The 26,382-nt window shown below is 41.5% G+C and overlaps 1 protein-coding gene and 1 long non-coding RNA gene across 2 annotated transcripts in view; one reads left to right on the top strand and one right to left on the bottom strand.

Moving 5' to 3' along the window:
* TMEM181 (transmembrane protein 181) overlaps positions 1-3,979 on the bottom strand; it is a 59,722-nt gene extending 55,743 nt beyond the window's left edge. Inside the window, exon 1 of the mRNA XM_073337800.2 lies at positions 3,430-3,979. Within this exon, the coding sequence (XP_073193901.1) occupies positions 3,430-3,560 (131 nt within the window). The 5' untranslated portion in view covers positions 3,561-3,979. The remainder of the gene's footprint in view (positions 1-3,429) is intronic.
* The window catches only part of LOC140909152 (uncharacterized), an 82,672-nt gene that overhangs the window by 7,511 nt on the left and 48,779 nt on the right, over positions 1-26,382 (top strand). Inside the window, exon 2 of the long non-coding RNA XR_012158102.2 lies at positions 1,272-1,418. This is a non-coding gene — a long non-coding RNA (uncharacterized LOC140909152). The remainder of the gene's footprint in view (positions 1-1,271; positions 1,419-26,382) is intronic.

Genomic DNA, 26,382 nt, shown 5'->3' with positions numbered 1-26,382 from the left:
AAATTAGCATTGCTCCAATGATGTCAGTGCTGATTTACCCCAGCTGAGGATCTAAACCCAAGTTGCTGATGTGAAAACCATAGCCAGTCTCACCCACTGTTCAATGTCACTTCCAAAAGTAGAACAGAGCACACTGGTGGTAATATCAGATGTACAGGAACTTTTGTAAACAGTGTAAAGACTCAATATCCCTACCTGTGAAGGAACTGCTACATTTTATTGGGGTTATCCAAATTAATTACATTCAAAACACAACTTATAACCAATATCAGTGAAGTATACTTGACAGGAGCGAACATGTCTGCATGAAGATTCAGCATGACTGAAAACAGTTAATGTTCCAAAGGATAAATGATGCAAAATCAAAGCCATACAAAACACAGAAGCATCCCACAGGAATACTATCATACCACAGATGTCACAGTTAAGGTTGTCACCTTGAAGACTGTGGTTGAGAGCTTGATTTGCTTGGGGTAGAGATGGTGTGTGTTTGCAAGTGAGTTTGCATTTGTGAGAAGACAACCATATGTACCTGTATGGCTTTATTCTGTATTTCCTTGTTTCGAATTAAGTGTTATTTGCCCCTCACAACCCTAACTGTTTTTAGTGACATTTTTATTTTTGAATTAAAGACAGGCCACACAACCTGATATTTCTAATACTGAATTGCCAAAATCCCCCACACCTCCTAAGAAGCAAGGATTTCTGTTAAAACCTTGTCTAAAAGCTTCATCCACAGCTCCTATTTATAAATTAATACTAGTATACTGAGGATGATATAGCTGGTTCTGCCCATCACAACTTATAACCAACAATCGGAAGAGCACACTACAATGTCAAGGACTAGTGAGACTGTAGCTGTCCTTACCAAGAATCTCAAAAGCAGATGCAATTCTATACCTGTTAATGAATTAAAAAAACGGAAGTGCCATGCAGACTGGACTGCTAGATTTACAGTGGATAAAAACAGCATATGTAAACCCAGTGGTTCAGCAATAAATGTAACAATACTTAGCCCAAGTCATCCATAGATCTCAACATCCTTTGCAAAGGAGACAAAGTATAATTATCCATATTTTACAGATGGGGAAACTGAGACACAGATGGGGTAAAGTGACTTGCCTAAAGTCACACAGTAGGTCAGTGACAGAGCCAGGTCCTTAGTGCAGTGCCATGTACACTGGACCATGTTGCCTCCCCTTCCATATTTACCAAGTGGAACATATTTCTATGTGGAAGATTTGAAATTGACAGGTATTCTTGATCTGCAGGCTTATGTGGATAGGAGCCCTGAATGAACTAAAGCACCAGCTTCCTCAGAGGCAATGTACAGCTGTGTTATTCTAGAAGAGCTAATACCAGCACAACCCACAGCATCATTCTTGATTCAAAAAGCAATTTCCCTGTCAACCACAAAGGTAACAGCATAACGTTTTACATTTCTATAGCATCTTTCACCCCACTGGTTCTACAGCAAGTAGTGCAAGCATTTACAGCTGCTACTATCAAGAGATGATGGCACTGGAAAATGGCAGCCCAGAATTAACTTTACAACTACATTTGGGCCATTCCAATATAGTCTCTGCCATGTAGTATTGAAAGCCCCTTACTACGTACTGTTGGTCAAAACAGGGGGTTAAAGAGAGTTTCTATTGGAGAGCTGCTGCTTCTTACTGAAAACAAAGCAGCACAGCTGCTGGATGGATACAGCCATCTCTCAGGCTCTATTCATATCACATGTTTGTTATCCCTATGCCCAAATCCCCACTACCTGGTACATTCTATATTCATTGACCCCTTTGCAAATCAGACTGGTAGCTTTTTACATCCACACTGTATTCACTTTGCACAGGTAAAAGTGACCACACAAGTTGCAAGACAGTGGTCATCAGGAACCCCATGTCCAAAAACCTAGCAGAACCAGCAGTTGGAGTCTACGTATGGCATAGCTGACATGCACTATATTGCCACAGACAGCATGCTAACATAACAATTATAGTGCTGACATGTTTGCCCCCCTTCCTCTGCCCCATTTCTAATTATTTCCCACAACTTCTCAGACTGGGCTTTGGAACAATGAGCCACTGTTTTGTTGGGGGAAAATGCAGCTATATTAAACCCTCCCAGGATACATGGATGGTGCCAAGTTATCAGACAATGCTTTCTGCTTTCAACTGCTCTTGCTGCTGTGGATGTAGTGACAATTTAAATATAATGGGCCAGATCCTTAACTGGTGAAAATGGGTGCAGCGCCACTGAAGTCAAAGGATCCATGCTGATTTACCCCCAGCTGAGGATCTGGTGCATTGTGTACAAATATTTAAATGGATGTAGTCATATACTGTGCTCAGATACAATAGGGATCAGCATAAGCTAGAAAGAGCTATTATATAATAGTTTATGCTACTTAAAGCAGAGAAACAGGTGATGGAACTTCCGCACAGAGGTTTTCCTAGAAATCACTTTTCAAGGAGAGATAACAGACTAGTTCACAATAGTAGGGAACCTCTTTCATATTGTCCTGAGTGCTCAAGATCCTGGGAGGCCTGGATCCATCTTTCTGTGTCCTAGAAATCTATGTCCAGGTTTTATCAGTGAGATTACAGCATTGGCGTTTTAGACAAAGGCCAATTCTAGGTGGTTCTGGTTGATGGACTCTTACTGCAGATGGTTCCATATGAAGGGATGATTAATTTGTTTTGGGCTCAGTACAAAACCCTGACCTAGGTTTTTCCCGCACAATCACCAAAGGCCCTTATTGGGTGTTTCCATGTCATGGAAAGTAAATTATTCCACAATAATCAAGGGAATAAAATGGCCTGGGATATTTTTGAAAGGAAAGTAGAAGGAACTCATATATAGTAGAACCAGAGAGATCCTTTCCTCGGTCAGCCTATTCACCCTATGGAATTTCAAGAGGACGAGCCTCTTAGCAAACCCCTCCCAACTTTCCAGTGCCCTATTTAAAATGGCCTTTTCTCCTTCAGCTGCCCGGACCAAACCACCACTAAGCAACCTAGGAGGTTGCCACCGCCATGATTCCTAACTAAACATCACCCAGCCCCATCAAATCCCAACACAGATGAGGTAGCACAGGCCCGGCAACTCTCCTTCCTTAACACAGCCATGGGAGAGCCTGGCGCTCCGAAAAGCCCCTCTCCCTCCTAGCCAAGCCGCCTGCAAACGTCCCGGGCAGGCCAGCTGGCGGGGGCCGTGCACGTATTTAACCAGCTGAAGGCAATTGGGGATTGCTTTCGGCTTCCCCCACTGAGCAGAACAAACACTTCCCGCCCCCAGGGGCCTGCAGCGTTGAGCCCTGCGGCTGCAAAGCAGCTCGGTAAGAGCCTGGCCGCCCCCGGAGCCCAGCCGCAGCCCCTCCGTGCTTCCCTGCGGGGGGGTGCGCGGCGCTGGCCGCTCCCCAGCCCTTACCGGTAGTAGCGGTCATCCTTGTAGGGGGTCAGGTCCTCTCGGATCTCCCTGTAGGTCTCCTTGACCCTCCGGCAGAAGCGCTTGAGCTCGCCGCAGAGCGGGGTCTCGAAGGCGGGGTAATCCGCGTCCATGCCGCCGCCGCTGCCCCTTCAGCCCCGCGCTCAGCCCGCGGCAGCAGCGAGCCAGGCCCCCCGAGCGAGCGCCCTCCGGGTCCGGGGCCGAGGCGGCGGGTGGCGCTGCCGGCCGCGGGGAGGAGCTGCCGGGCTGGGCCGCCCCGCTGGCCGCCTCACAAGCGCTGCTGAGGTGAGTCCGTGGGGGCAGAGCTGCCGTCCGTCCCCACCCCCGGCAGACGGGAGCCTCCCCCGGCCCCGCTGCTTCTCCTGCGTGATGCCGCAGCCCCGGCGGGTGTTGCGGACAGGAGAGAGGGCCGGGCTCGCGGAGGCGGGTAGGAGTGGCCAGTCTGAACGGGAGCGGGGAAGATTTCAGCACCCTGGACAGATTCACCGGGGTGTCACTGGCTTTACCGAGCAGCTCGCCCAGTCCTCCAGCCCAACGTTTCTTCCCTCGCCGGCTGCTGTGAGAGGACAGCCCCCAGTGTTGTCATAGCTGTTGAGATGATTTTCATTCCCACCCAGAATGTCGTTTTTGTCTGGGCATTATTAAAATGGATTATGATGATGATGATGATTAAACCTTTAGCCGTAGATCTACTCCTCCTCAAGTGTAAGGAAAATCTCGGGGGAGATATGTTGTTTTAAAAAGTGTATACGTGTATAAAATGTCCCCCTCCTCCATCATCAGCGGCTACACTGAAAATGTTAAAATATACATAATGAACAAAGCCCACCAAAACAAAGAGGAAATAAAAAGATATTTACCATCATAAACACATAACCTCCAATCAGTTTCTTCTGTGGTGATCACAGATGAAATTCTTAATTAAAAGAAAAAAAATCCCAGACAAAACCTCTACATTAAGAAGCCGCTAAATTTAAGAGTCATTTAGGGGTAAAGTATTCTACAGGGATATTGTAATTATCCACAAATCAATGGTTCTAACTCCAGGACGGTCAGTTAAGGTTAAACTTAAAATAAACCAAAACATGTTAAGGGGAATACAGTCAGGTCTCTCAAACAACGTTAACTCCACCCTGTCGGGATCCCTGGAGGAGACACAAATGAAAGAAAAAGCCTTTAAAACTCAGTTTAACCTAATTTGGGTCCCCAAATACTAAAATGCCTGATTAATTGTATAGTTATTGCTGCTGTCACTAAAGGGTAGAATTAAGGTTTCTGCTGAAGGAAAAACTTTCAGCCATGAAGAAAAATGGGGAGACATGGACCTTAATCCTATATATTTCCAAATGTAGCCAATGCTCAGGATTTCAATGAGTTTTGACTATTTTTTGGAAGTTTGAAGACTCTGTGACAGGGCAGTTATAGTTATTTGGCCGCTCTAACTATGTAGTCACGTACTATAATATATTTGGATTTCTTTTAAGTTTAACCTTAACTGTGAATTTCCCAGCAGTATAATTAGGGCCCTACCAAATTCATGGTCCATTTTGGTCAATTTCATAGTCATAGGATTTAAAAATAATAAATTTCACAATTTCAGATATTTAAATCTGAAATTTCCCAGTGTTGTAAGTGTAGGAGTCCTGACCCAAAAGGGAGTTGTGGGGGGGGGGGTGTCTTGGTATTGCCACCCTTACTTCTGTGCCTCTGCTGGCAGCGGCTCTGTCTTCAGAGCTGGTTGGTCGGAGAGCGGTAGCTGCTGGCCGGGAGCCCAGCTCTGAACACAGAAATAAGGATGGCATGGTATGGTATTGCTACCCTTACTTCTGTGCTGCTTTCTTCAGATCTGGGTGCCTGACCAGCAGCCGTTGCTCTCCGGCCATCCAACTCTGAAAGCAGCACAGAAATAAGGGTGGCAATACCATGACCCCCTTGCAGTAACTTTGCAACCCCCTTTTGGGTCAGGACCCCCAGCTTGAGAAATGCTGGTCTCCCCTGTGAAATCTGTATCGGATAGGGTAAAAATACACAAAAGACAGTTTTCACTGTCTGTGAATTTGGTAGGCCCCTATGTATAATGCTTGGTTTTGGAATAAATGGCTAAGTGAAACAAGGCCCTACTTGCAACTCCACAGCATATCTGTCTGTAATGCAATAAATTAAATATCTGATCAATTCAAAAATTTCAGGGACTGTTCATAGCATCAATGGGCAGAACCCTATTGATTTGGGGGGAAATTGGAAATCAGGCTTCTCCAGTTTTCCACTAAAATCACCATTTTATCACTCAGGATACAGGATTGAAGCAATGAACCTCAGGGTTAGGGTGCTGGAGAATTTCCTCTGCCAACAGTGCCATCAAATTAGCATGCTGCTGCCTGGTTTTAATGGAAATCAGGCTGCTGAAAGCCTCTCATCCCCCCATTCTGACCACCTCCTGCCAGGTGCACTTCTCATCCCCTGCACTCCAACCAGGCCCCCAATTAGACAGGCCATTTGTCTCCCTACTCTGACCAGCTCCACCCTCACCTGGGCCTCACCAGCCAGCCTCCTCACTTCCCCATTCTGAGCAATATATCCTGAGTGCCCAAATGGGCACTCAGGATACAGAGATGGAGGTCAAGGGGCTGTACCATAGTGGGGGCAAGGGGTCCAGCTGGGTGAACAGTTCCGCCTACACAAGCAACAGTATGTAGTCCTCTAGTACAACAACCCTGTAATGTATTTTACTCTAAATTACTGATAGGTATTCCCAACCATCACTCCATTTTAATAATTCCTGGACAAAAACTACATTATCTAAATTATATCCATTTAAAAACAGTATTAATTCAGAGGGAGCAAATTAGTCATAGATTTTTTAGGGCATAAAGGACCACTGTGATAATCTAATCTGATGTCATGCATTACACAAGTCATAGGACTTCCCTGAATTTCATAGAGCCGCCAGATGAGGTTAGTATTAAGATAGACCTTTATGGAAAATTTCTATAGGCATTAATTCAAAAGAATCAGCTTTCAATATGTTTTTGAACAACCCTAGAATTTAATAAATAATTATATCCCTGCTATAGAAATCTATACGATTTTTTAAAAAGCTATACAAAAATATCATTCCTGATTAAATTCTATGGACCTGATTTGTATTTACATTAAAGCTAATTTAGACCACTATGGTACTGTAAAGATGGGTAACTGTGTGTGTAAAAGAAAATCACGCTTTAAGAGCCCTTTGCGCTACAATAGCGGTGTAAAGTATAATGAGAATCAATCCTTGTAGGTTTTTAGAGTAATTTCTGTAGAACTCTATTGAATTTTATAGGGTTTTTCCTGAAAGGAATTCACACTTAAGCCTTGTTTTAAAAGTATTCTACTGAAAGATACATTAGTAGCTTCATGAACAAATGTCAATTATTTGGTATCAGTACTCATTAAACTTGAAGGAGTTTAACATTCATGTCTCATTTTTAATCTCTCATGAATAAATAAAGGAGGAAAGCAACCTTTATTATTATGAAGGCTCTTCAAATTTTGGGAGGATTTTTCCATCTTTACTTTTAGATAGTATTTTATTTATAATAATATTAGAGCACACACTCTTAATTAAACATCTTCAGATTAGAGGTACTCAAGAGGCCACCAATGTAGCAGTGTCTTTTAGAAAATAAAAATTTCAAACTCAGAATAGAGACAGATATATTAAGGCATATATACCTTCCTGTCCTGTGAAACAGTCAAATAGGATTTCATGAAAACATTTATTGAAGTTGAAATGTTATAGAAAGTATGCAGGCATTAATAGTGCCTTCATAGTGATGGTTGAATTTTGCACTTTAAAACAGGGATTAAGCTTCTTTGTGTGAACAATACTGTGCATGGGTTCTCAACCTGGTGGTCATGAACAGGTATCTGGGGTCATGGCTGCCTTCTTATATATCGGGGGTAGCCGTGTTAGTTTGTATCCACAAAAATAACGAGGAGTCCGGTGGCAACTTAAAGACCAACAGATTTATTTGGGCATAAGCTTTCGTGGGTAAAAAACCCACTTCTTCAGATGCATGGAGTGAAAATTACAGATACAGGCATAAATATATATTGGCACATGAAGAGAAGGGAGTTACCTTACAAGTGGAGAACCAATGCTGAAAGCCAATTTAGTCAGGGTGGACATAGTCCACTCCCAATAATTGATGTGGAGGTGTCAATACCAAGAGAGGGAAAATTGCTTTTGTAGTGAGCCAGCCACTCCCAGTCCCTATACAAGCCCAAACTGATGATGTTAAGTTTGCACATGAATTGTAGCTCAGCAGTTTCTCTTTGAAGTCTGTTTTTGAAGTTTTTTTTGTTGAAATATGGCTACTTTTAAATCTGTTGTTGAGTGTCCAGGGAGACTGAAGTGTTCTCCTACTGGCTTTTGAATGTTACTATTCCTGATGTCTGACTTGTGTCCATTTATCCTTTTGCGTTGAGACTGTCTGGTTTCGCCAATGTACATGGCAGAGGGGCATTGCTGGCACATGATGGCATATATCACATCAGTAAATGTGCAAGTGAATAAGCCTCTGATGGTGTGGTTGGGTCCTATGATAGTGTCATTAGAGTAGATATGGGGACAGAGAAGGCAATGGGGTTTGTTACAGGGATTGGTTCTTGGGTTAGTGTTTCTGTGGTGTGTAGTTGCTGGTGAGTATTTGCTTCAGTTTGGGGGGCTGTCTGTAAGCAAGGATTGGCCTACCTCCCATGGCTTGTGAAAGTGAGGGATTGTTTTCCAGGATAGGTTGTATATTGTTGATGATGCACTGGGGAGGTTTTAGCTGGGGGCTGTATGTGATGGCCAGTGGTTTTCCATTATTTTCCTTGTTGGACCTGTCCTGTAGTAGGTGATTTCTGGGTACCCTTCTCGCTCTATCAACCTGTTTCCTCACTTCCCCAAGTGAGTATTGTAGTTTTAAGAATGCTTGATAGAGATCTTGTAGGTGTGTGTCTCTGTCTGAGGGATTGGAGCAAATGCGGTTGTATCTTAAGGCTTGGCTGTAGACAATGGATCGTGTGATGTGTCCTGGATGGAAGCTGGAGGCATGTAGGTAAGTATAGTCATCAGTAGGTTTCCGATATAGGGTGGTGTTTATGTGACCATCACTTATTTGAACTGTAGTGTCCAGGAAGTGGACTGGTCCAGGCTGAGGTTGACGGTGGGGTGGAAATTGTTGAAATCCAGGTGGAATTCTTCAAGGGCCTCCTTCCTGTGGGTCCATATGATGAAGATGTCATCAATGTAGTGTAAGTAGAGGAGGGGCGCTAGGGGATGAGAGCTGAGGAAGCATTGTTCTAAGTCAGCTATAAAAATGTTAGTATACTGTGGGACCATGAGGGTACCCATAGCAGCTGTGCTGACTTGAAGGTATAGGTTGTCCCCAAATTTGAAATGGTTATGGGTGAGGACAAAGTCACAAAGCTCATGTTGCCTTCTCATGTTGTTAAATAGGTACCATTGAGCTGGGGAAAATATTTGTCAAAAGGAGGAATTAAAGTGTTTAAGGCTCCAGTTCAGTAAAACCACAATTTTGAACTATTTTAAAAATTGCCATCTTTGTAAAGAGCATCACTTATTTTTAGTTTGTATTGGAAGTTGTGCAATAATTGTAATAAATAAATGAAAAAAATAGGTTAAAAGGTTAACTGCTTGTTCCCATTTAACTACATACAGTTAACTGACCTTTTTTCTCAAAAGGTAACAGCAACAGGGTATGCTTCAGACTCTGAACCAGCAGAAAAAACATTATTACAAAGATGCAAGCTGGTTTCCTTCCTATTGTTCTGTTACTATATCCATCAGAGCACCAGGGGACATTAAGCCTTTGGCATCACACCATTCCAGAGACCCTACATTAGCATGAATGCAGTTTTATTGGCACATCAAGAAATCATAAGTATTAGTATACAGAGATCAAGTCTGCAAGTTATAAGAGGTTTATCGTTGGCAAGATAATTGTGTGGTCTTTAACTGTTAGGATTATAGCATTTCCAGACAAATGAATACTGAGAATCATGTGTATTTTACATACATATAAAGATTCATAATGAAACCACAGCCTCATTGAAGTCAATGGCAAAGCTCCCATTAACTTCAGGGAGGTCAGGGTTTCACCCTCAGTCGCCAAAGGGTCAAAGTCATATATACTTAGATTTTCAGAAAGCCTTTGACAAGGTCCCTCACCAAAGGCTCGTAAGCAAACTGAGCTATCATGGGTAACTGGGAAGGTCCTCTTATGGATTGGTAACTGGTTAAAAGATAGGAAACAAAGGGTAGGAATAAATTATCAGTTTTCAGAATGGAGAGAGGTAAATAGTGATGTCCCCCCGGGGGTCTGTACTGGGGCCAGTCCTATTCAATGTATTCATAAATGATCTGGGAAAAGAGGTAAACAGTGAGGTGGCAAAATTTGCAGATGATACAAAACTACTTAACTATCTTAAGTCCCAGGGAGACTGTGAAGAGCTATAAAAGCATCTCCCAAAACTGGGTGACTGAAAACAAAATGGCATATGAAATTCAGAGTTGATAAATACAAAATAATGCACATTGGAAAACATAATCCCAACTATACATATAAAATGATGGGGTCTAAATTAGCTGTTTCCACACAAGAAAGAGATCTTGGAATCATTGTGGATTGTTCTCTGAAAACATCCACTAGGTGTGCAGCAGCAGTCAAAAAAGCAAACAATGTTGGGAATCATTAGGAAAGGGATAGATAATAAGACAGAAAATATCATATCGCCTCTATATAAATCCATTGTACGCCCACATCTTGAATACTGCATGTAGATGTGATCACCCCATCTCAAAAAACACATATATTGGAATTGAAAAAGGTTCAGAAAAGGGCAACAGAAATTATTAGGGGTATGGAACAGCTGCCATATGAGAAGAGGTTAATAAGACTGGGAGTTTTCAGTTTGGAAAAGAGACAACTAAGGGGGGATATGATAGAGGTCTATAAATTCATGACTGGTGTGGAGAAAGTAAATAAGTGTTATTTACTCCTCATAACACAAGAACTAGGGGTCACCAAATGAAATTAATAGGCAGCAGATTTAAAACAAACAAAAGGAAGTATTTTTTTCACACAATGCACAGTCACCCTGTGGAACTCCCTGCCAGAGGATATTGTGAAGGGCAAGACTATAACAGGATTAAAAAAAGAACTAGATAAATTCATGGAGCATAGGTCCATTAATGGCTATTAGCCAGGATGGACAGGGATGGTGTCCCTATCCGCTGTTTGCCAGAAGCTTGGAATGAGAGACAGGGAATGGATCACTTGATGATTGCCTGTTCTGTTCATTCCCTCTGGTGCACCTGGCATTGGTCATTTTCGAAAGACAGGATACTGGGCTAGATGGACATTTGGTCTGACCCAGTATGGCCATTCTTATGTTCTTATCCTCCTTCAGATACTAAGTTTAGCTGCATTGAGTCTCTCTCAGCATACACGACTCTAAGTCACAGATAACCAGACTTTTTGAAAATATTGGACTTCATTAGCCATTCTCAGAAAAGCAAATACATTGTACAATAATACTGTGTAGTTGATTCTTAAATACAGCCATGTGGAAAGTGACTCCAAGGAACTGCTTTTGTAATTGTTACAGTTCATTTCTTCAGCTTTCAATAAAGGCATAATTTCAGTTACTGCAATTTTAAGGGGATTGAATTATAAGTTATGTTTGAGCATCTATATATAATAAAACCGTAAGACCTGTATCTATGCTAACAGTCCTAGATCATTGTGGTATCAGAGGTAACTCAACCAATCACCACTCTTACTCTATGGCTAATTTGCATTGCAACAGTTTCATTGGTTGTACAAAGTCAGTGATATAAGGAGACAGCAGAGATGGTAAATTACTTAGCCCAGATGTCACACCGTTCTTCAAAGTTGATTAATCACCTGTACAACTCAATGCAAATTTCCCAGTGCAACTCACACACCCATACAGATCAACACGACCATCCACACAACACCACAACCAGCACACACAATAACTCCAAACAAACACACAGGTGTGCATGCTGCATGGGGGGGCTGATTCACCATCCACCGTTCACAAACCAATTCAAATCTCCCAGCTGAATGCACACTCATTCACCCTCACTCATACTTCCCATACATTGTAGCAGCAAAGTCACAGGTCATCCATAGTTTTTAACTGAACTTACCCTGGGAGTGAAATACCCAACTCCACCTTTCACCAAAGCAAATTTTAACTTTAAACACAATTCTGTAGGCAGGACAGGTTTGTGGACAAGACCATGTTGATTTCTCCCCCAACACCTTTGGAAATGGTCAGGCTATTACTACTTGAAAATTGGTTATTGAGTCTGTAGGGTAGTTATTCAAAGTGTTTTGTTTTGTTTTTCAAACAAGCATACCATATTGCCCTCAGAATGGTCCATGTGAATTGCTACAATACTGGATGTGGTATATTTCTTTAAAGAAAAACTGACGTAGGTAAGTGTGACTGGATCCCTGGGGTGCAGCCTGGGACTGTGGGACCGCTGTACCCGCTTAACTTTCTCCAGCCTGGGCTATCTCTCACAATGCCTGAAACCGGTGTGTTTGGGAAAGCTGAAGACGCCATGAAAGGCTGGTTTGGACTGGTACACAGAGCATGGGGAACAAAGGTCTCTGAAGGAGACGCCCCCAAGAGACCCCAGGATTTAAAACCCTCCCAGGAGATGAGGCAAATCGGAGATCAACAGCGGACCCTGGACAACCTGTGCGCACAGGACAGAACTCATGCCCACCCTTCCCCCTCTTCTTCTTACGTTACACCCAGACCTAGCCTGCCTTGGGTAGTGCGTGTGTGAGTATGAAAGTAGGTTAGAGCTTGGGGAACTAACTAGAAATTTAAAAACAATGTGACAGACTGACAATTTCCTGCAATATCCTGAATGAACTTGATTGAATTAAGTTAAACTTTATTGAATTAGGTTAATACCTTGAGGGGTCGTTGTATTAAAAATGTGGTTGTGTATGTGTTATTGTGGCATTATAGTATTTCCATGGAAGGGTAAGTAGGAGAACAAACAGCAGGGAGTTTCAGGTTATAACATCTCAGGAAAAACTACCTTCTGGAAAGATACACATACACTAGTGTAAACTGGATTCTCTCGGAACAAACAAACAAAGCCAGGGTTTTTAAACTGGCTCATGGCCTTCCTGATCCAGCAAGTGGACAGGCCCTCTGGTCTGTGGAGGGCCTCAATCCTTAGGGTAGAATTGGAAGCACTGTGCCTCTAGAATCCATGTTAGGGTTAGGGTTAATTCTCGTAAGCTTATTAGGCTGTGTGTAGATTCTTTCGTTGTTTTTAAAATATTTGCTCTGTAATTTTTTTATCTTGAGAATAAAGTAGGCTTGTACAGGAAGTGAGGAGTGGTAACTTACAATTGTTGACACTATTATCAATCTCTGAAGAGAAAGCAACCTGTCTGTGCTGGGAAATATACAGTGAAGGCAGGGACCTGTGCAGCTTGGGAATACATCAGTCAGAAGGGAGAGAGATGTGGGTCTCCACTCAGAAAGGCAATGGCTGGGAAGCTGGAACCTGAAAGTGGGGGCTCTTGTGAACCACTGAGGGGAAATACAGGTGCAGTTGCCCTGATCTGTGACAAAACATGTCTAGTGATATAGACTGTCTATTTTTTTTAATCTACATTTTGGTCTTAAGCATTGTTCCTTTCAAAAGGCAGGCATGGTACTTTGAGACACATACTCCAGTCTTCTAAAATACTAGGATTAACTGAATAATGATGCTATTTACACCATATCATTATTCAGGGAAGATATCACTACTCAGCTATATTATTTATCATACTTTTTATATTTGTTTCCCAGTTGCCAGAGTGATTCTAGGAATCTCCGAGGATTCAATTAAAACTAATGTGAAAATATTAAAATATGACAAAAACTTTGGAAAGTTCCTCCCTTGCTTTTTTAAAAAACAACTTACCGTCTATACTACAGAAACCATTTGAGGAAAGGTGGGTGAGGTGAAATGGGATGAACTCATACTACTGCAACTCGTAATCGTTAATACTAGGGGACCTAATTCAGCAAGGTAGTTAGCCATGTGCTTAAATGTAAGCAGGAGTAGATCCATTAACTTCACTGGAAAAAAATAATAAAGGCTTTAAGATGTGCTTGTTAGGCAGTGTTGTTCCAAACAGTAATGTATGGAACAATCTTGCATTGACAAATAGATGGACATCAATAGGCTTTTTTTTCTGGTTTGCCACTTTCCAGATCTGTATGGCTTTTTCTAAAGTTCTCTCACACATTTTCTTATTGCTGCAGCCTTCCCTAATCAGGGAATCTCTTAAGGGGCCAAAATTGCAAGACTGTCTCTTTTGCTTCAACCCTCTAACATATTCCTCAATACTTTTCGGGTGGGGGGTTGTTTGTTTGTTTGTTTTCACTTGTGGAAGAGGCCTCTTTCATCGGTTTCTTTCTTCCTTCCTGGGTATACAATAAGCTTCCAACTATCCCTATCAAAACCATTGCTGTCCCCAGGAGAGAACTGTAAGGTATTAAAGATATCTAACTCTTCTGCACCAGATACAGCTAATTATAAGGTCACTTCCCTGGTACTGTCCATTATGTCTGCATCCACTGCAATCATATTCAAGCCCCTCTTTGTGATTCCTGCACATTTCCCCCCAACCTTAATTCTGGTGGTGGTTTCATGCTGACCATCCTTTCTGGCTGTGTATGTGCAGTGCAGGCCCCTGGAATTGCTGTGAAAGTTCTGCCTGGGTGGTCTCAAATCCATCCATTCCGGATAGCAGGTGGTGGTGTATGGCAGGGAGAATGTGGATTTAATAATTATATTAATTTTGTTCTAACATGTGAGCTTGCTGCAGTCCCTGATCTGTCCCTGCTGTCCTGAGTCTCACCTTCCATGGAGAAGGATGACATTTGGTCTCTGCAACTAGACCCCAGGTCCTTGCTTAACAGCAGCTTCACCAAAAGGGCACTCTGTCAGGGGGAAAAAAATGAAGGCTTTGGGCATGAAGGTAGGCTGTTGCTTTCACACACCTGGGGCACATAACCTCGGTCTCATTTCAGTCAGTATCTTGAAACTTACACTATTTTCTTTTGTCTCTTGGCCTATTAATGGGATCCTCCCCTCTGTCACCATTGCACCACTCCCCTCTGAGGCTGGTAGCATACTGGGTGTAGCACACACTCAGAGACACATGCTCTTGGTGCTTTAAGCACTAGGCTCAAGCCCTAGGTGGGTTCCCACAATGGTATAATGTTTTGGGTACAACAGAGAATTCCTTTACTAGGGCTGCCAGGGAGTCATAGCGATGTAGGGCTGGAAGGATCTTTAAGGAGTCATCAAGTCTAGCCTGCTGTGCTGTGGCAGGACCAAGTAAACCTGGACTATCCCCTGGACTATGTCCAACTTGTTTTTAAAAAGCTTCCACTGATGGGGACTCCACAGCCTCCTTTGGAAGCGTATTCCAGAGTTTAACTATCCTTATAGTTAGAAAGTTTTTCCTAACATCTAACCTAAATCTCCCTCGCTGCAGATTAAGCCCATTACTTAATGTCTTACCTTCAGTGGACATGGAGAACAATTGATCACGATCGTCTTTGTAAGAACACTTAACATAGTAGAAGACTGCTATCAGGTCCCCTCTTAGTCTTGTTTTCTCGAGACTAAACATGCCCAGTTTTTTTAACCTTTCCTCATAGGCCACGTTTTCTAAACCTTTTATCATTTTCATTGCTCTCCTCGGGACTCTTCCCAATTTGTCCACATATTTCCTAAACTGTGGTGCCCAGAACTGGACAGAGTACTCCAGCTGGGGCCTCTCAGTGCTGAGTAAAGCAGGAGAGTTACCTCCCGTGTCTTACATATAACACTCCAGGCAATCACGCACTGGCCAGCAGATCCTCAAGTCAGTCCTCTTGTCTGTAAGCTGTGATCTTGTTCAAGCTGTGAGACAGAAAGGGGTAATTTTCAATTGCTGGATGCCAAGTAATTTTCTTCTAAAAATATTTAGTTTAGAGAAACAAGAAATGGTAGGCCAGCTCTCAGTTTCTCTTACTGCCAAACCTCAGAAAGCCACATCAAAAGATGGCATTATTGATACAGGCTCCTCATGAGACTATCTCAGGGGATGTGACTCTCACTATTTTGTCCCAGGGGTTCTTTTACATACCTAAGGGGACACCAGATTCAAGACTAAGCAAAATAATCACAGTTATTAACCATGGCTATTTATTATTACAGGAAGGAAAAGAAAACATTAGACAAACACAAATGATAAACTGATTACTTCTGTTAAAATTTCTTCGGTATGCCGCTGTGGCGAGCTTTTAGCAGATATTACACCTTTGCGAATGGACTGGCTCTGAGGTGTTCTTTGTTTGGTAAGTTAAGACCAAAGTATATGGTTTCCCAAAGTTATTGTGAACTAAGTCTTAGTATTTTATTAGATATATAAAAGCTGTTTTATGTGTGGGCAAGACAAATTTAGCTAGGTTCCACCTGCCTTTATTATTAATAACAATCACCACCAGCAGCCAGTTTATAGATGGGCATAATAAGAAATCTTCACTATATCCTATGAAATCAAAGAAAATATTTAAATCAGTTACTTAGGAGAAGCCATTTAAGAGCTGTCTTGAGACAGGCTAGTAAACAAATATTAAGAATCTTAAATCAATTAAAACCCACTATTCTTCTATCAGTCTTTAGCCCATTTCCTCTTCAGGAATACACGGTCTTACCATTTGGTGATTAACAGGAGAAATTGTTAATATTTTAAATTACAACAGCACTTCAATATTCCAACAAAATCATTACACAAGTTTTTTAAACATAATCCCTTCCCTGTGTCTTAGTTAACTTTCTTTCACTAATCCACGTTGAACTGTTGGGGAGGTTTCCTTGGGTTGGTTTCTTCTTGAGTCTTTTCTGTTTTTCTCAGCTGCTGTGGCAGCTTGCTTGTTGAGATGGACAGGATACGCTAAGTGCCTGCTGTTTAGACAGGGTAGCAGAAGGCGAGTGGTTATGTGAGGAGTGGTCATTTCAGATTTATTTATGCTCTGTTCATAATTTCATGGAAACAGGAAGGAAAACACACCTCTTTCAGTCTTGTTTAGAATCAAAGGTGATTGTTGTTACTCTTTCATTGGCTCCATGCCTTCACAAGCTGGTTTAGGCTACACCTTCATTCCTGAATATGCAGTCTGTTTAAGGAATATGCATCATTCCTAACTGTCTTTGTTCTTCTTGTGGAGGGAAAAATCCAGATAACCTTTTACAGTTAGAACTTAACTCTTCCTTTTTATTCAATTCATTTTGAACTATTCCTTCAATTTTATTAGAGTTCGACAGGAAATTAAATTCTGTTTTCAGAAAGTCCAAACACTCCTGTTCTTTACAGGAAGTTTTTAGTTTTCAAAATCTGTAAATTTAAATAACCTGTAGAAAGTCTCTATCTTAAGTTGATACCACAAGACTATTTTTCTTGTCTTCCTGAGTTGTATGAGGGAGTTGCTTGAGCACTGCCACTAATTAATTTCCCATGAATATAAATATTCTATACTTAAATGGCTTTTTATATTAGTAATTAGTTTAGCAAGTTCATTAGATTCCTTGTTGATATATAAAGCATTTTACATAGCAATGATATTAGGAACTTTGTATTTAGTTAACATATTTGGAAGTATGCATTTCACAAAGGCGTTTGCCATTTGAACCTTAACGAATAAAGGTTTGAAACATTTCCAGCTGCACATATTTTCCCTAGAGGGTTTTAAAGACAGAAGTAGAACTTTTTAGTTGAAAAGAAGGGGGGCTGGCAGAGGTCCTTTTTACCCCCAAGGTTTTATTGTTTGATAAGGGTCTTTAATTTTACTTCTCAAGTCCTTCTTGTGTTTACCAGTTGGGGTCTTTACAATTAACGCCTATCAAACATTCCATACAAAGCACCAGTCATCACAACCAAGCATACATCCATTTTTCAGAACACAGCATAAGAGAAATGGGCATAAAAAGTTAAAGCATGGGCTTAAATTGCAGCAAAGGAGGTTTAGGTTGGACATTAGGAAAAGCTTCCTAACTGTCAGGGTGGCTAAGCACTGGAATAAATTGCCTAAAGAGGTTGTGGAATCTCCATCATTGGAGATTTTTAAGAGCAGATTAGACAAACACCTGTCAGGGATGGTCTAGATAGTACTTAGTCCTGCCATGAGTGCAGGGGACTGGACTAGATGACCTCTCGAGGTCCTTTCCAGTCCTATGATGCTATGATTCTAAGAAAGTTTAAAATTCTGTTTTTCTGAATTTGTATAAATACTCTTACTGGTAATAAACATGATTTTATGGCTAAGGAGGAGTTACATTCCTGAGACTTGTCCTTGGGAAGAGAAGGTAAAACATCCCTTTTGTTAGCTTGAATATTTCATATAATCAAAAAAATATATTCATGGAGGTACACGTCCCCAAGCATCTTAGGTAATAAATTAGTGATAAATCTATTGTAAACTTCAATAAAGGCACAGGCAAGTCTAATGACAAATGTATAATTTATTAATATAATTTCTGCATAGATATGTAGGTCTGTCCACCACAAGGACCATCCACACAATCCTCTTGTTTGCAGAGCATTCCCAAGTATTCACCAGCCATGTTGGCCACCTGCCTGTAACAGGCTGCTCCCCACTCCAGCTCTCAAGCTTCTGTCCACAGTCAGCTCCCAAGCTGCTGCTGCCTCCAGTCTGTTACTCCTGCTGCCATGCAGTTGCCAGGTCTCCTCTGAATATCAGTTCCCTTCCCTGTGCTGGAGCAATTATGAAGCCTGCCACTGGCTGGCTGTTGAACTGGGAGTGGGGGCACCACTGCCTCGTAATGAGCCAGCAGGTTTATTCACATTCTCACTCCACATTTTGTTCCACCCCTTTTTGATTATCACCCCGCAGACACTCCCCATTTCCCCTTTTGGAAAAGGCCCCGGCTGAACGTAAGAATTGTGCACCCCTTGGCAGGGTTGCCAACTCTTGCTATTTTATTGCAAGTCTCATAATATTTGGTGTTTTTCTGTAAGGCCCAGCTACTTTAGTCAAGTGATTATGTGACACTCAACTTTCATTTAAAGAAAGTAAGGAAGTGTCTAGCCCTTGTGGTTGTGGGGAAAACTTCAATACGTGACCTGAGTGCATCCTAAAGCTCAGGAACCAGAAGGTAAAGAAAAGAATCCAAAATATATTATTTAAAAAAACAAAAACAACTTTTTTGGGCCCTGATTCATGGCCTGACTGCTCAGGGTTGGCACTATTCATTTTCAATTAATCTCTCTGACCAGAGCCCTGTTTTCCTTCCTTTCCCCTGTCTTTGTAGCAATTATAGCTGGTGTGATTGGGATAATATTGAAAAGCATCAAGAAGAGAATACTTATCTCCCAGCTACATAGTATCTCATCCATGTCTTTCTGTCAAGGAGAGAGCATGTCAGTGTCAGGAAAGAGCTTCTCAAAGTGAAACTAAGCCAGTCTTTTTCTCTAGGAGGTCCTTAAATACAGATCTCCTCATCAGTGTTCATTTCCTTCCCAGCTACAGACCAAGCACAGAACTGATCTGGTCACAGGATTTCCCCTGGTATTAGCAGATTTAAGATGTCTAAAATGGAGAGATTGGGCTTCCTGTGGCCGAGTTTCAAGGTGGCTTCAAACAATACTAGCTAAAATGGCAGCTTCACCTAATAGCTTTAAGCAAGAATGCCTGGGGACGCTAGATACAACTGGACCAACTGATGCCAAGAATCTAAGGCAAAACATAATTCATCAATGTTTCTGATGTAATGCCCTGGCTGGAAGTCTGCTAGAAATGTAAGCAGATGCTAATATAAGAAAAGAGAGGGCCCCTGCCATCCAAGGGCAATACCCCAGTGAAGAGCCCAGTCCATCCAAGCTGCTGGGATTCCTACAAGTACTGATCCTGGGCTCCACACTGGAGCGTCATCTGTTGTACCAGCTTCAGTGTAGAAGGGGTTAAATTGGAAGCCCTCACTGTCTGCCCTCCTACCTCAGAGTTTTGAGGCTGTTGTGGGGAGGGAGGATCTCCACTGCTTTACCCCTTGCCTTGTGTGAGAGAGGACATCTCCCCTGCGCTACCCAGCACCAGCTGTCCCCAGAAGCACTGAAGTGAAATTGATGCAATTCATGGCCATTTCACAGGTTTCTGAACAGCAACAGTGAAAACTGTGATCACTAATGTTGGCATAAGACACATTCTAGGTGAGTGTTGTTCGGAGTCACTTGAGAAGGTTCAAAGGCTGATGATTTTACTTACCTTTAGGTTTCCTTTTGAGTAGCTTCACTTCCAAGATTCCCCATTGTTCTTTGGTTCTTAACAAAAAATGGCGCAGATGCAGAATGGAACCAATTATTGCCATACTAAAGCTATATCTTGAGGAAAGCATACATCACAAGTGCCCACAGGGATAGAAGCCACTTTGACTTCTAAAACTCCTTCGTTGTCAGTAGCAGCATGACTTTTAATACAGACTCCAAACTTAGAAGGCCAGGTGGTAAGCACTATGTTACAAGCAGATGGACCGCTTTTTCAGCTTTTTTGACAGAGATGAATTTCTTTTTAATTTCTTATGGCTTGATGCATGCATCAGGGAAGAGACAATATAGAGAAGCTCGGAGGAAAGTTGTAAGAACATTTAACAGGACACTCACCTCCAGTGTGTCCTAGTGGCTGGATGTGGTACTACACTCTTGTCCTGCTGCTAGTGCCCCCTTGTTGACCTTAGTAGGCAGGTCTTCAATGACTCAGCCCTCCAGCCAAATTACACAATCAAAAATGGATGCAGCCCTTCCAGGGTAGCAAAAGTCCAACAAAACTATCTGCCCTCACGAGGGTCTTCAGCCCTGTCTCTGGGCCCTTTAAAATTCTGCTCTTTACTGCGACTTCTAAACAAGCCTCTTCCCCTCTTGGGGCTTAGGCCACTTTGCTAGTGGCTGGTGGGGGAACCCAGGCCCACCCACTACTCCAGGTCCCAACCCAGGGACCCTGTGAATAGCAACCACATACTGCTGCCTCCAGTTCCCTGGGCCTTTACCCATGTAGCCCCTTTCGCTTCACCCTGACCTCAGGGCTGAAGTTCTCAGATCCTCTTCCTCCTTGCTGCACGCCAATGCCACTTGAGCCCACCTTCTGCTTCTCCCTCAAGCACCTGTGACCAGCAGAGAATCCCCAGTCCTGTGTCTCTGGCCCCAGCCAGGAACTGACCTGCTCCTTTCATCTGAGCCTGCTGGGCTCTGATTAGTTGTTTCTATGTACCCTCTCTAGGCAGGCCTGGAGGACCCATCTTCATTGCTTCTTTACTGGGGCAGGGTGTGGTAGGACCTTGGGGCTTCTGGTAGGGGGCCATGAAGGGCCAGGTGCACTGTGTCACAGAACACAGCACTGGTGAATTGTAATGATAGATTAGCCACTGAACAGATTTCACTATGGATCTGACAGGAGTAACAGTTACTGTGGTGCTCTTCAGCTTTACGGCATTAGAAAAAACTCTGCCAGGAGCCACTTGGGAGGGAGCTCCAGTTCATTTGCCCAGCAATCCCAGCACAGCATCCAGGGTGGATTTGATTTAAATCAAATTGATTTAAATCATGATTTAAATCACTAGTCAGGAAGACTCGATTTAATCATGGATTTCTACATAAAAGTGCATTCTTTTTGGTTGTTATACCCTTAATACATATTCTTCACAACTCAGAGAGAGATGGAGGTTTCATTTTTAGAAGGTACACACTATACATTTTTAAAGTGATTTATTTTGAAAATTTTTCAGATTAGTTTTACAGCTATATCAGAAAATGAATGATTGTTTGGTTATTTCATTTACCAAAAATAATTGAAGCAGATATTTATGAAGTTATTGGGAGGTGAACTATCAACAGGTTAATCATTAATATTTGGAGGATTTTCTTGCCATGCTGTATTAGCAGGAGATCATCATCAGACAGTCATTTAAACTGTTTTATTTAACTAAAACAACAATATGAAGTATTCTGGATTTTTTCTTCAACAGCAAGCCTATAATATTTTAACAAAACAAGCATATGAATTTTTGAATTTAGTCAAACATTCAAGTTTTTTAAAATCAGGTTTGTTTTTGTTAAAATTGTTTAACTAAAATAGTTAGATTAAATATTAAAAAAAAAAATTAAATAGACCGTCAGCCAGGTCAACATGAGAAACTTAAAATATTGGCTTCTGCAACTAACTCAGTCGTCTTCACCTTCATTTTCCTGTTTGTTCATAATCTGGAAAAGAAAAACAAGCTTTCCTGCTTTTTCAGGTCCCAAACGATTTCTCAATTTGGAATGAATTAGTCCAAAGGAAGAAAATATTCTTTCTACACCAGCAGAAGCTACTGCTGTTAAAAGTGAGATTATCACTTCAACAGTGTCTGAATCCAAGTGCTTAAGTGACTTCCACCAGTTCACTGGTGTGACTTTCTTTAAATCATCATCAGCAAACGTATATTTTTTGAATGGTTCACCCTTAGCTCTGAAGTTTATTATAGTTGGCATTATGGAGGGATGATTGCTGGATGTCCATGTCATAGCCAACTCCTCTTCTTCAGCAGTTAAGGTTTGACCCTGGTACCAACTATTGAGAATATTTGCAAGAAAATGAGCTGGAGATAGTGCTTGTCCCATTCATTTTTTAAATGCTTGTAATTTAACTCTGTCATTGCACATTTCTCTTTTTAAGATCTCACTCAGTTCCTTCCAAATTTCAACAGCGTCAGCAATAAAACAGCTATTTCCCTGCGTTTTGTTCAAGGCTACAGAAATAGGCTTCAGGGTACTCAGCATGTGTTCAACATTTCTCTTAAGCCCAATGTTGAGAACTTTGGCTGTGACAATGCCGTCTGTTTTTTCACGATATTGTTCACAAACTCATCAGATTAGGCCAGTTCTTGATCTAGTGCTCAAAACAGTACACTCCTGAGTTCTACTGCACATCTTGTGGGAGAGTTCGCTTGGTTCCTCCCACTTTTTTCAGAGCAGCTGCTGCAAAGTGATTGTTATGGAAGTATTTTGCAATTTCAACATTAGCCTTTATTTCTGGAACACTGAAGTCTTTGGCTAGGAGATGCATCAAATGAGCACTGCAACCGTATGTTAACTTGGGACTCTCTTTACTCTCTTCTAAATAATTTCTTCTCATCTTGGATATATTTGCAGCATTGTCTGAGACCAAGCTTCACATTAGACATTTGAATTTTTTTCACAGTTTTTTATAGCTTGTACTGCTACTTCTTGTAAGTATTCTGCTGTATGTGCATTTCTTGATGTATCAATTGTTTCTGTAAGGAAGACATTCCCTTCTGTTGTCACACAAGCACATACAACAGGATCATTGTGGACATTGCTCCACCCATCAATTTCACCCTCTAGGTCTTTTGCACACTGCTCAATTTCTTTCATACACTTTATCCAGCAATTTGCTGCAACCTCTGCTCTGTTGGGTGGACTGTATCCTGATCTTAATGACTGAACCATGTTAATGAAGTGTGGGTTCTCAATCATACAGAAAGGAGAGTTTCTTGCATAAACAAACCGGGCAATTTTTTCACCAATTACCTCTTTTTGTAATCTTCTGATTCTTATCACAAACTTATCTATGCTTGTTTCTGGATGATGGAGGGTTTTTTTCTTTTTTGCTACAGGTGATTTACTGTGGCTATGTGACATACATGATGTGACTGAAACACTGTCATTGGCAGATAACTCTGAAACTATAGAAAATGATGGTGATCTTGAAGGTGGATAGTCTTCAGAATCCTGTATGTTGAGGATGGATTCTCCTAAACAAAATAAGTCAATGCAGTTATTTAATTATTATTACCAGACTGCTCATTTAGTATAAGTCATTGCATTCACTGACACTGAGTACTACTTTAAAGATGAAATTATAAAAGGAAGATCTGCCTATTTCAGCTATTTATTTTTTATCACAACTGCATATAAAACGATAGTACCATAGAGTAAGAACAATATTTTTTGCTCAAACATGAGAATTCAAGAATAGTCCAGAAGGAAGAGAGGCAGTCCTTAAGAAAGAAGCATGAAATAAAAAAGTTTACCAACCCTGAAGATCCTGCACATTCAGACATGTTCCTTTCATCATCTTCAACGCAGCTTCCTCCTGAGAAGGAACTCTTCTCATGATGTTGTTTCATTCGGGTAACCAGGCCTTGCATTTCTTTGTTGCACTGTTTGCATTTTGCATGCAAGCCTGTCTTTCCCACAGGTAGAGGAACTTCATTAAAATATTCCCAAACTGGGTCTCCTTTATGGCCTGCTGCCATTATAGGTTTTCCCTTCTAGTAAGAGATTGGTATGGTAGATCTCAAATTAATGAAGACTCAGAAAGACCTCAAGACTTCTAGAATATGCTGCTCAAACAGTTTCACTTTTGTTTCTACTGCCTGTCCTTCCCTTCTCACATTTATCTCCGGACTACTACTTCTTGTCCAGATCTATTCCACCCCCAACAATCTTCTATTCATTGAACTTTTTGAAACTTTGCACTTTTAGAGAGAGGTAAGGGATTGACTCTGTGTATACAAATTTGCAGAGGGACAATACAGTTGAGGTCTGTTATTTCTTACCTCTATATATTATTTATTTGAAAACATTTTTGCTGTTAACAAGCATGTTATATCTGAAAACACAAATCCACAGTTTGAGAACTGCAAAACTAAGCATCTCTGATGGTATCTTCGAGACTGAGCATAGATAAATTAATTTAAATAATCTATACAGAAGCCCCTGGAGCCCTATAAAATTGGGTCCCTAATCCATGAACTATTGGAACTCATTTACAAAACTTTTCTTAAGCATTACATGAATATATTGTCTCGTACTATAGAATTAGAATATTTAATCCCTATTCCATTATGAGATATCTTTGAGCTATAATGTATCTTAATTAAAATTATCTTTAGATAGGTTTTTCCCCCAAAAAGCATTTTATCAAAATCCAATTTTTTGATTAAAAAAAATTGATTTTTATCCACCCTGACTGCATTATCTGTAATCCCCAAGGCAAGGACTCCTGTGATCAGCATTCAGCTCAAGGCTAGATCCAGCCCAGAGATGTGTTGAAACCATGCATGTTTTCTTCAACAAAGAGTAAATTAACTTGTGAAATGGAAAGGTCAGTCAAGAAAACAGAATCATACTAGTTACACAAAGGAGTCTGTCACAGGGCGGTCTGCCCCTTTAAGGGCCCGTGGAGCGGCCAGCCCTGTTCTGAAGAGGAGCCCACAAGCAGCTGCTGGCAATCATCTGACCCAGCTGGACAGAATCTAGTGCTTGGGTCTGATAATTCCTAGCCAGGGGATACAAAGGAGAGCTCCTGCCCCAGGAGACTGGCTGTGACCAGGAGAGGACTGGGAGTGCACTCTCCTGTGGCTACAGCAGAAGGCTGTGAGAGGCAGGGAAGCCCTGCAGATGCCTTTAGGCTTGGGAAGGTCCAGCACATTAAGCTATTGGAAACAGAGGGCTCCACAATCTGAGCTAAAGAACAGGACTGTTGCTTTTTGTTGTTGTTTCAATTTCCCTTTTTTTGTGTTAAAGACTAAACAGAGCCCTGAGGAAAGGGCTACAGACTGAACTGGGCATAGCTGATTGTTTGTCTTTGCCTGGTGATTGGGTCCACTATCCTAGAGTCCTTTTAATTGAATGGTCCCAGGGATGGGGGGGAAAAGCCACTGTATCTTTATCTTTAGTGTCTTTCCTTTGCTGCGCCTGGACAAATGTTATTACCGTTACATCTTCTACACATGTTGTGGATGCCTCTTTTCCAAGATAAACATTCATTTCAGTTTACAAAAAATAACAGATTATTTAAATGGCTTTGAAATCAAAGAGTCACACAGCAGAGTGGTCAAGGCAAAAGGAAGAGATTAATCTCACCAAAGCTATGCACTGAAGGGAACAATGACACCTTTGTTTTGAGGAAAAAAAGCCATCCAACTGGAAAGCAACCAGAAAAATGGAGAACAAAGACATGTTATTTATGGTAGTTAAAATATAACTTGTATGGCTTTCCTCTTTGTCCAGGGGAAGTATGTCGCGAAGTTGGAAAGGATGGACGTATCAAGGGATGCAACACAGTAAAACCGCTTTCAAAGATGAATAGGTTGCCCTTTGGTCAAACAAAATAGATTTGAAAATTTGCCTCTTGTGAACAGAAGAAAAAATAAGAAATAGAGAACACACAACTGTCATGGATGAGGAACTAGATGAAGGGTCTGAAATGAACCTCACCTGATGGAAACTGCTGTTTTTCCTTTTATAACATCATGCAGCTCCTTCCACAGCTAGGCATTTCTTTAGTTCCCCAGCCTGTCCCATTCACGCTGTATCAACAGTATTGCTAAATGCTGTCAAATAGTTTAAAATATTTAAGAATGAAGGCAGGCTGTCTCCTTTCATTTCATTGTTAACACTATCTTAGCAAAATAGTATGCCAGCCACACGGAGATAGAGTATATAACCTGATGATCAGAGAATAATAATACTAATGAGAACTGATCTAGAAAATCACTCATTTTGACTTGTGGGCTACATATTAAGTATTTAATCATAAATATAGGTTTACTATAATCAGGGCAGCTGTAGGATTTGTAGTCCCTATCTGAAGACAAATGCTGCCCAATCCAGCTCCCTCTCCACCTGCAACTGCCCTTCCCACCTCGGTGTCTGTGATATCACCCCCAACAACCTCTTGATCAGGTGATGTAACCAGAGAGCACTGGAGGCAAAGGACTCTGTGTCGACTTAGATGGCATAGACTTAATGCCACTACTGTCTACAA

The sequence above is a fragment of the Lepidochelys kempii genome, chromosome 3 (assembly GCF_965140285.1).
Source record: "Lepidochelys kempii isolate rLepKem1 chromosome 3, rLepKem1.hap1, whole genome shotgun sequence".
Classification (NCBI taxonomy): domain Eukaryota; kingdom Metazoa; phylum Chordata; order Testudines; family Cheloniidae; genus Lepidochelys; species Lepidochelys kempii.
The sequence above is the reverse complement of the archived record's forward strand: the minus strand, read 5'-3'. Positions and strand labels throughout refer to the sequence as shown.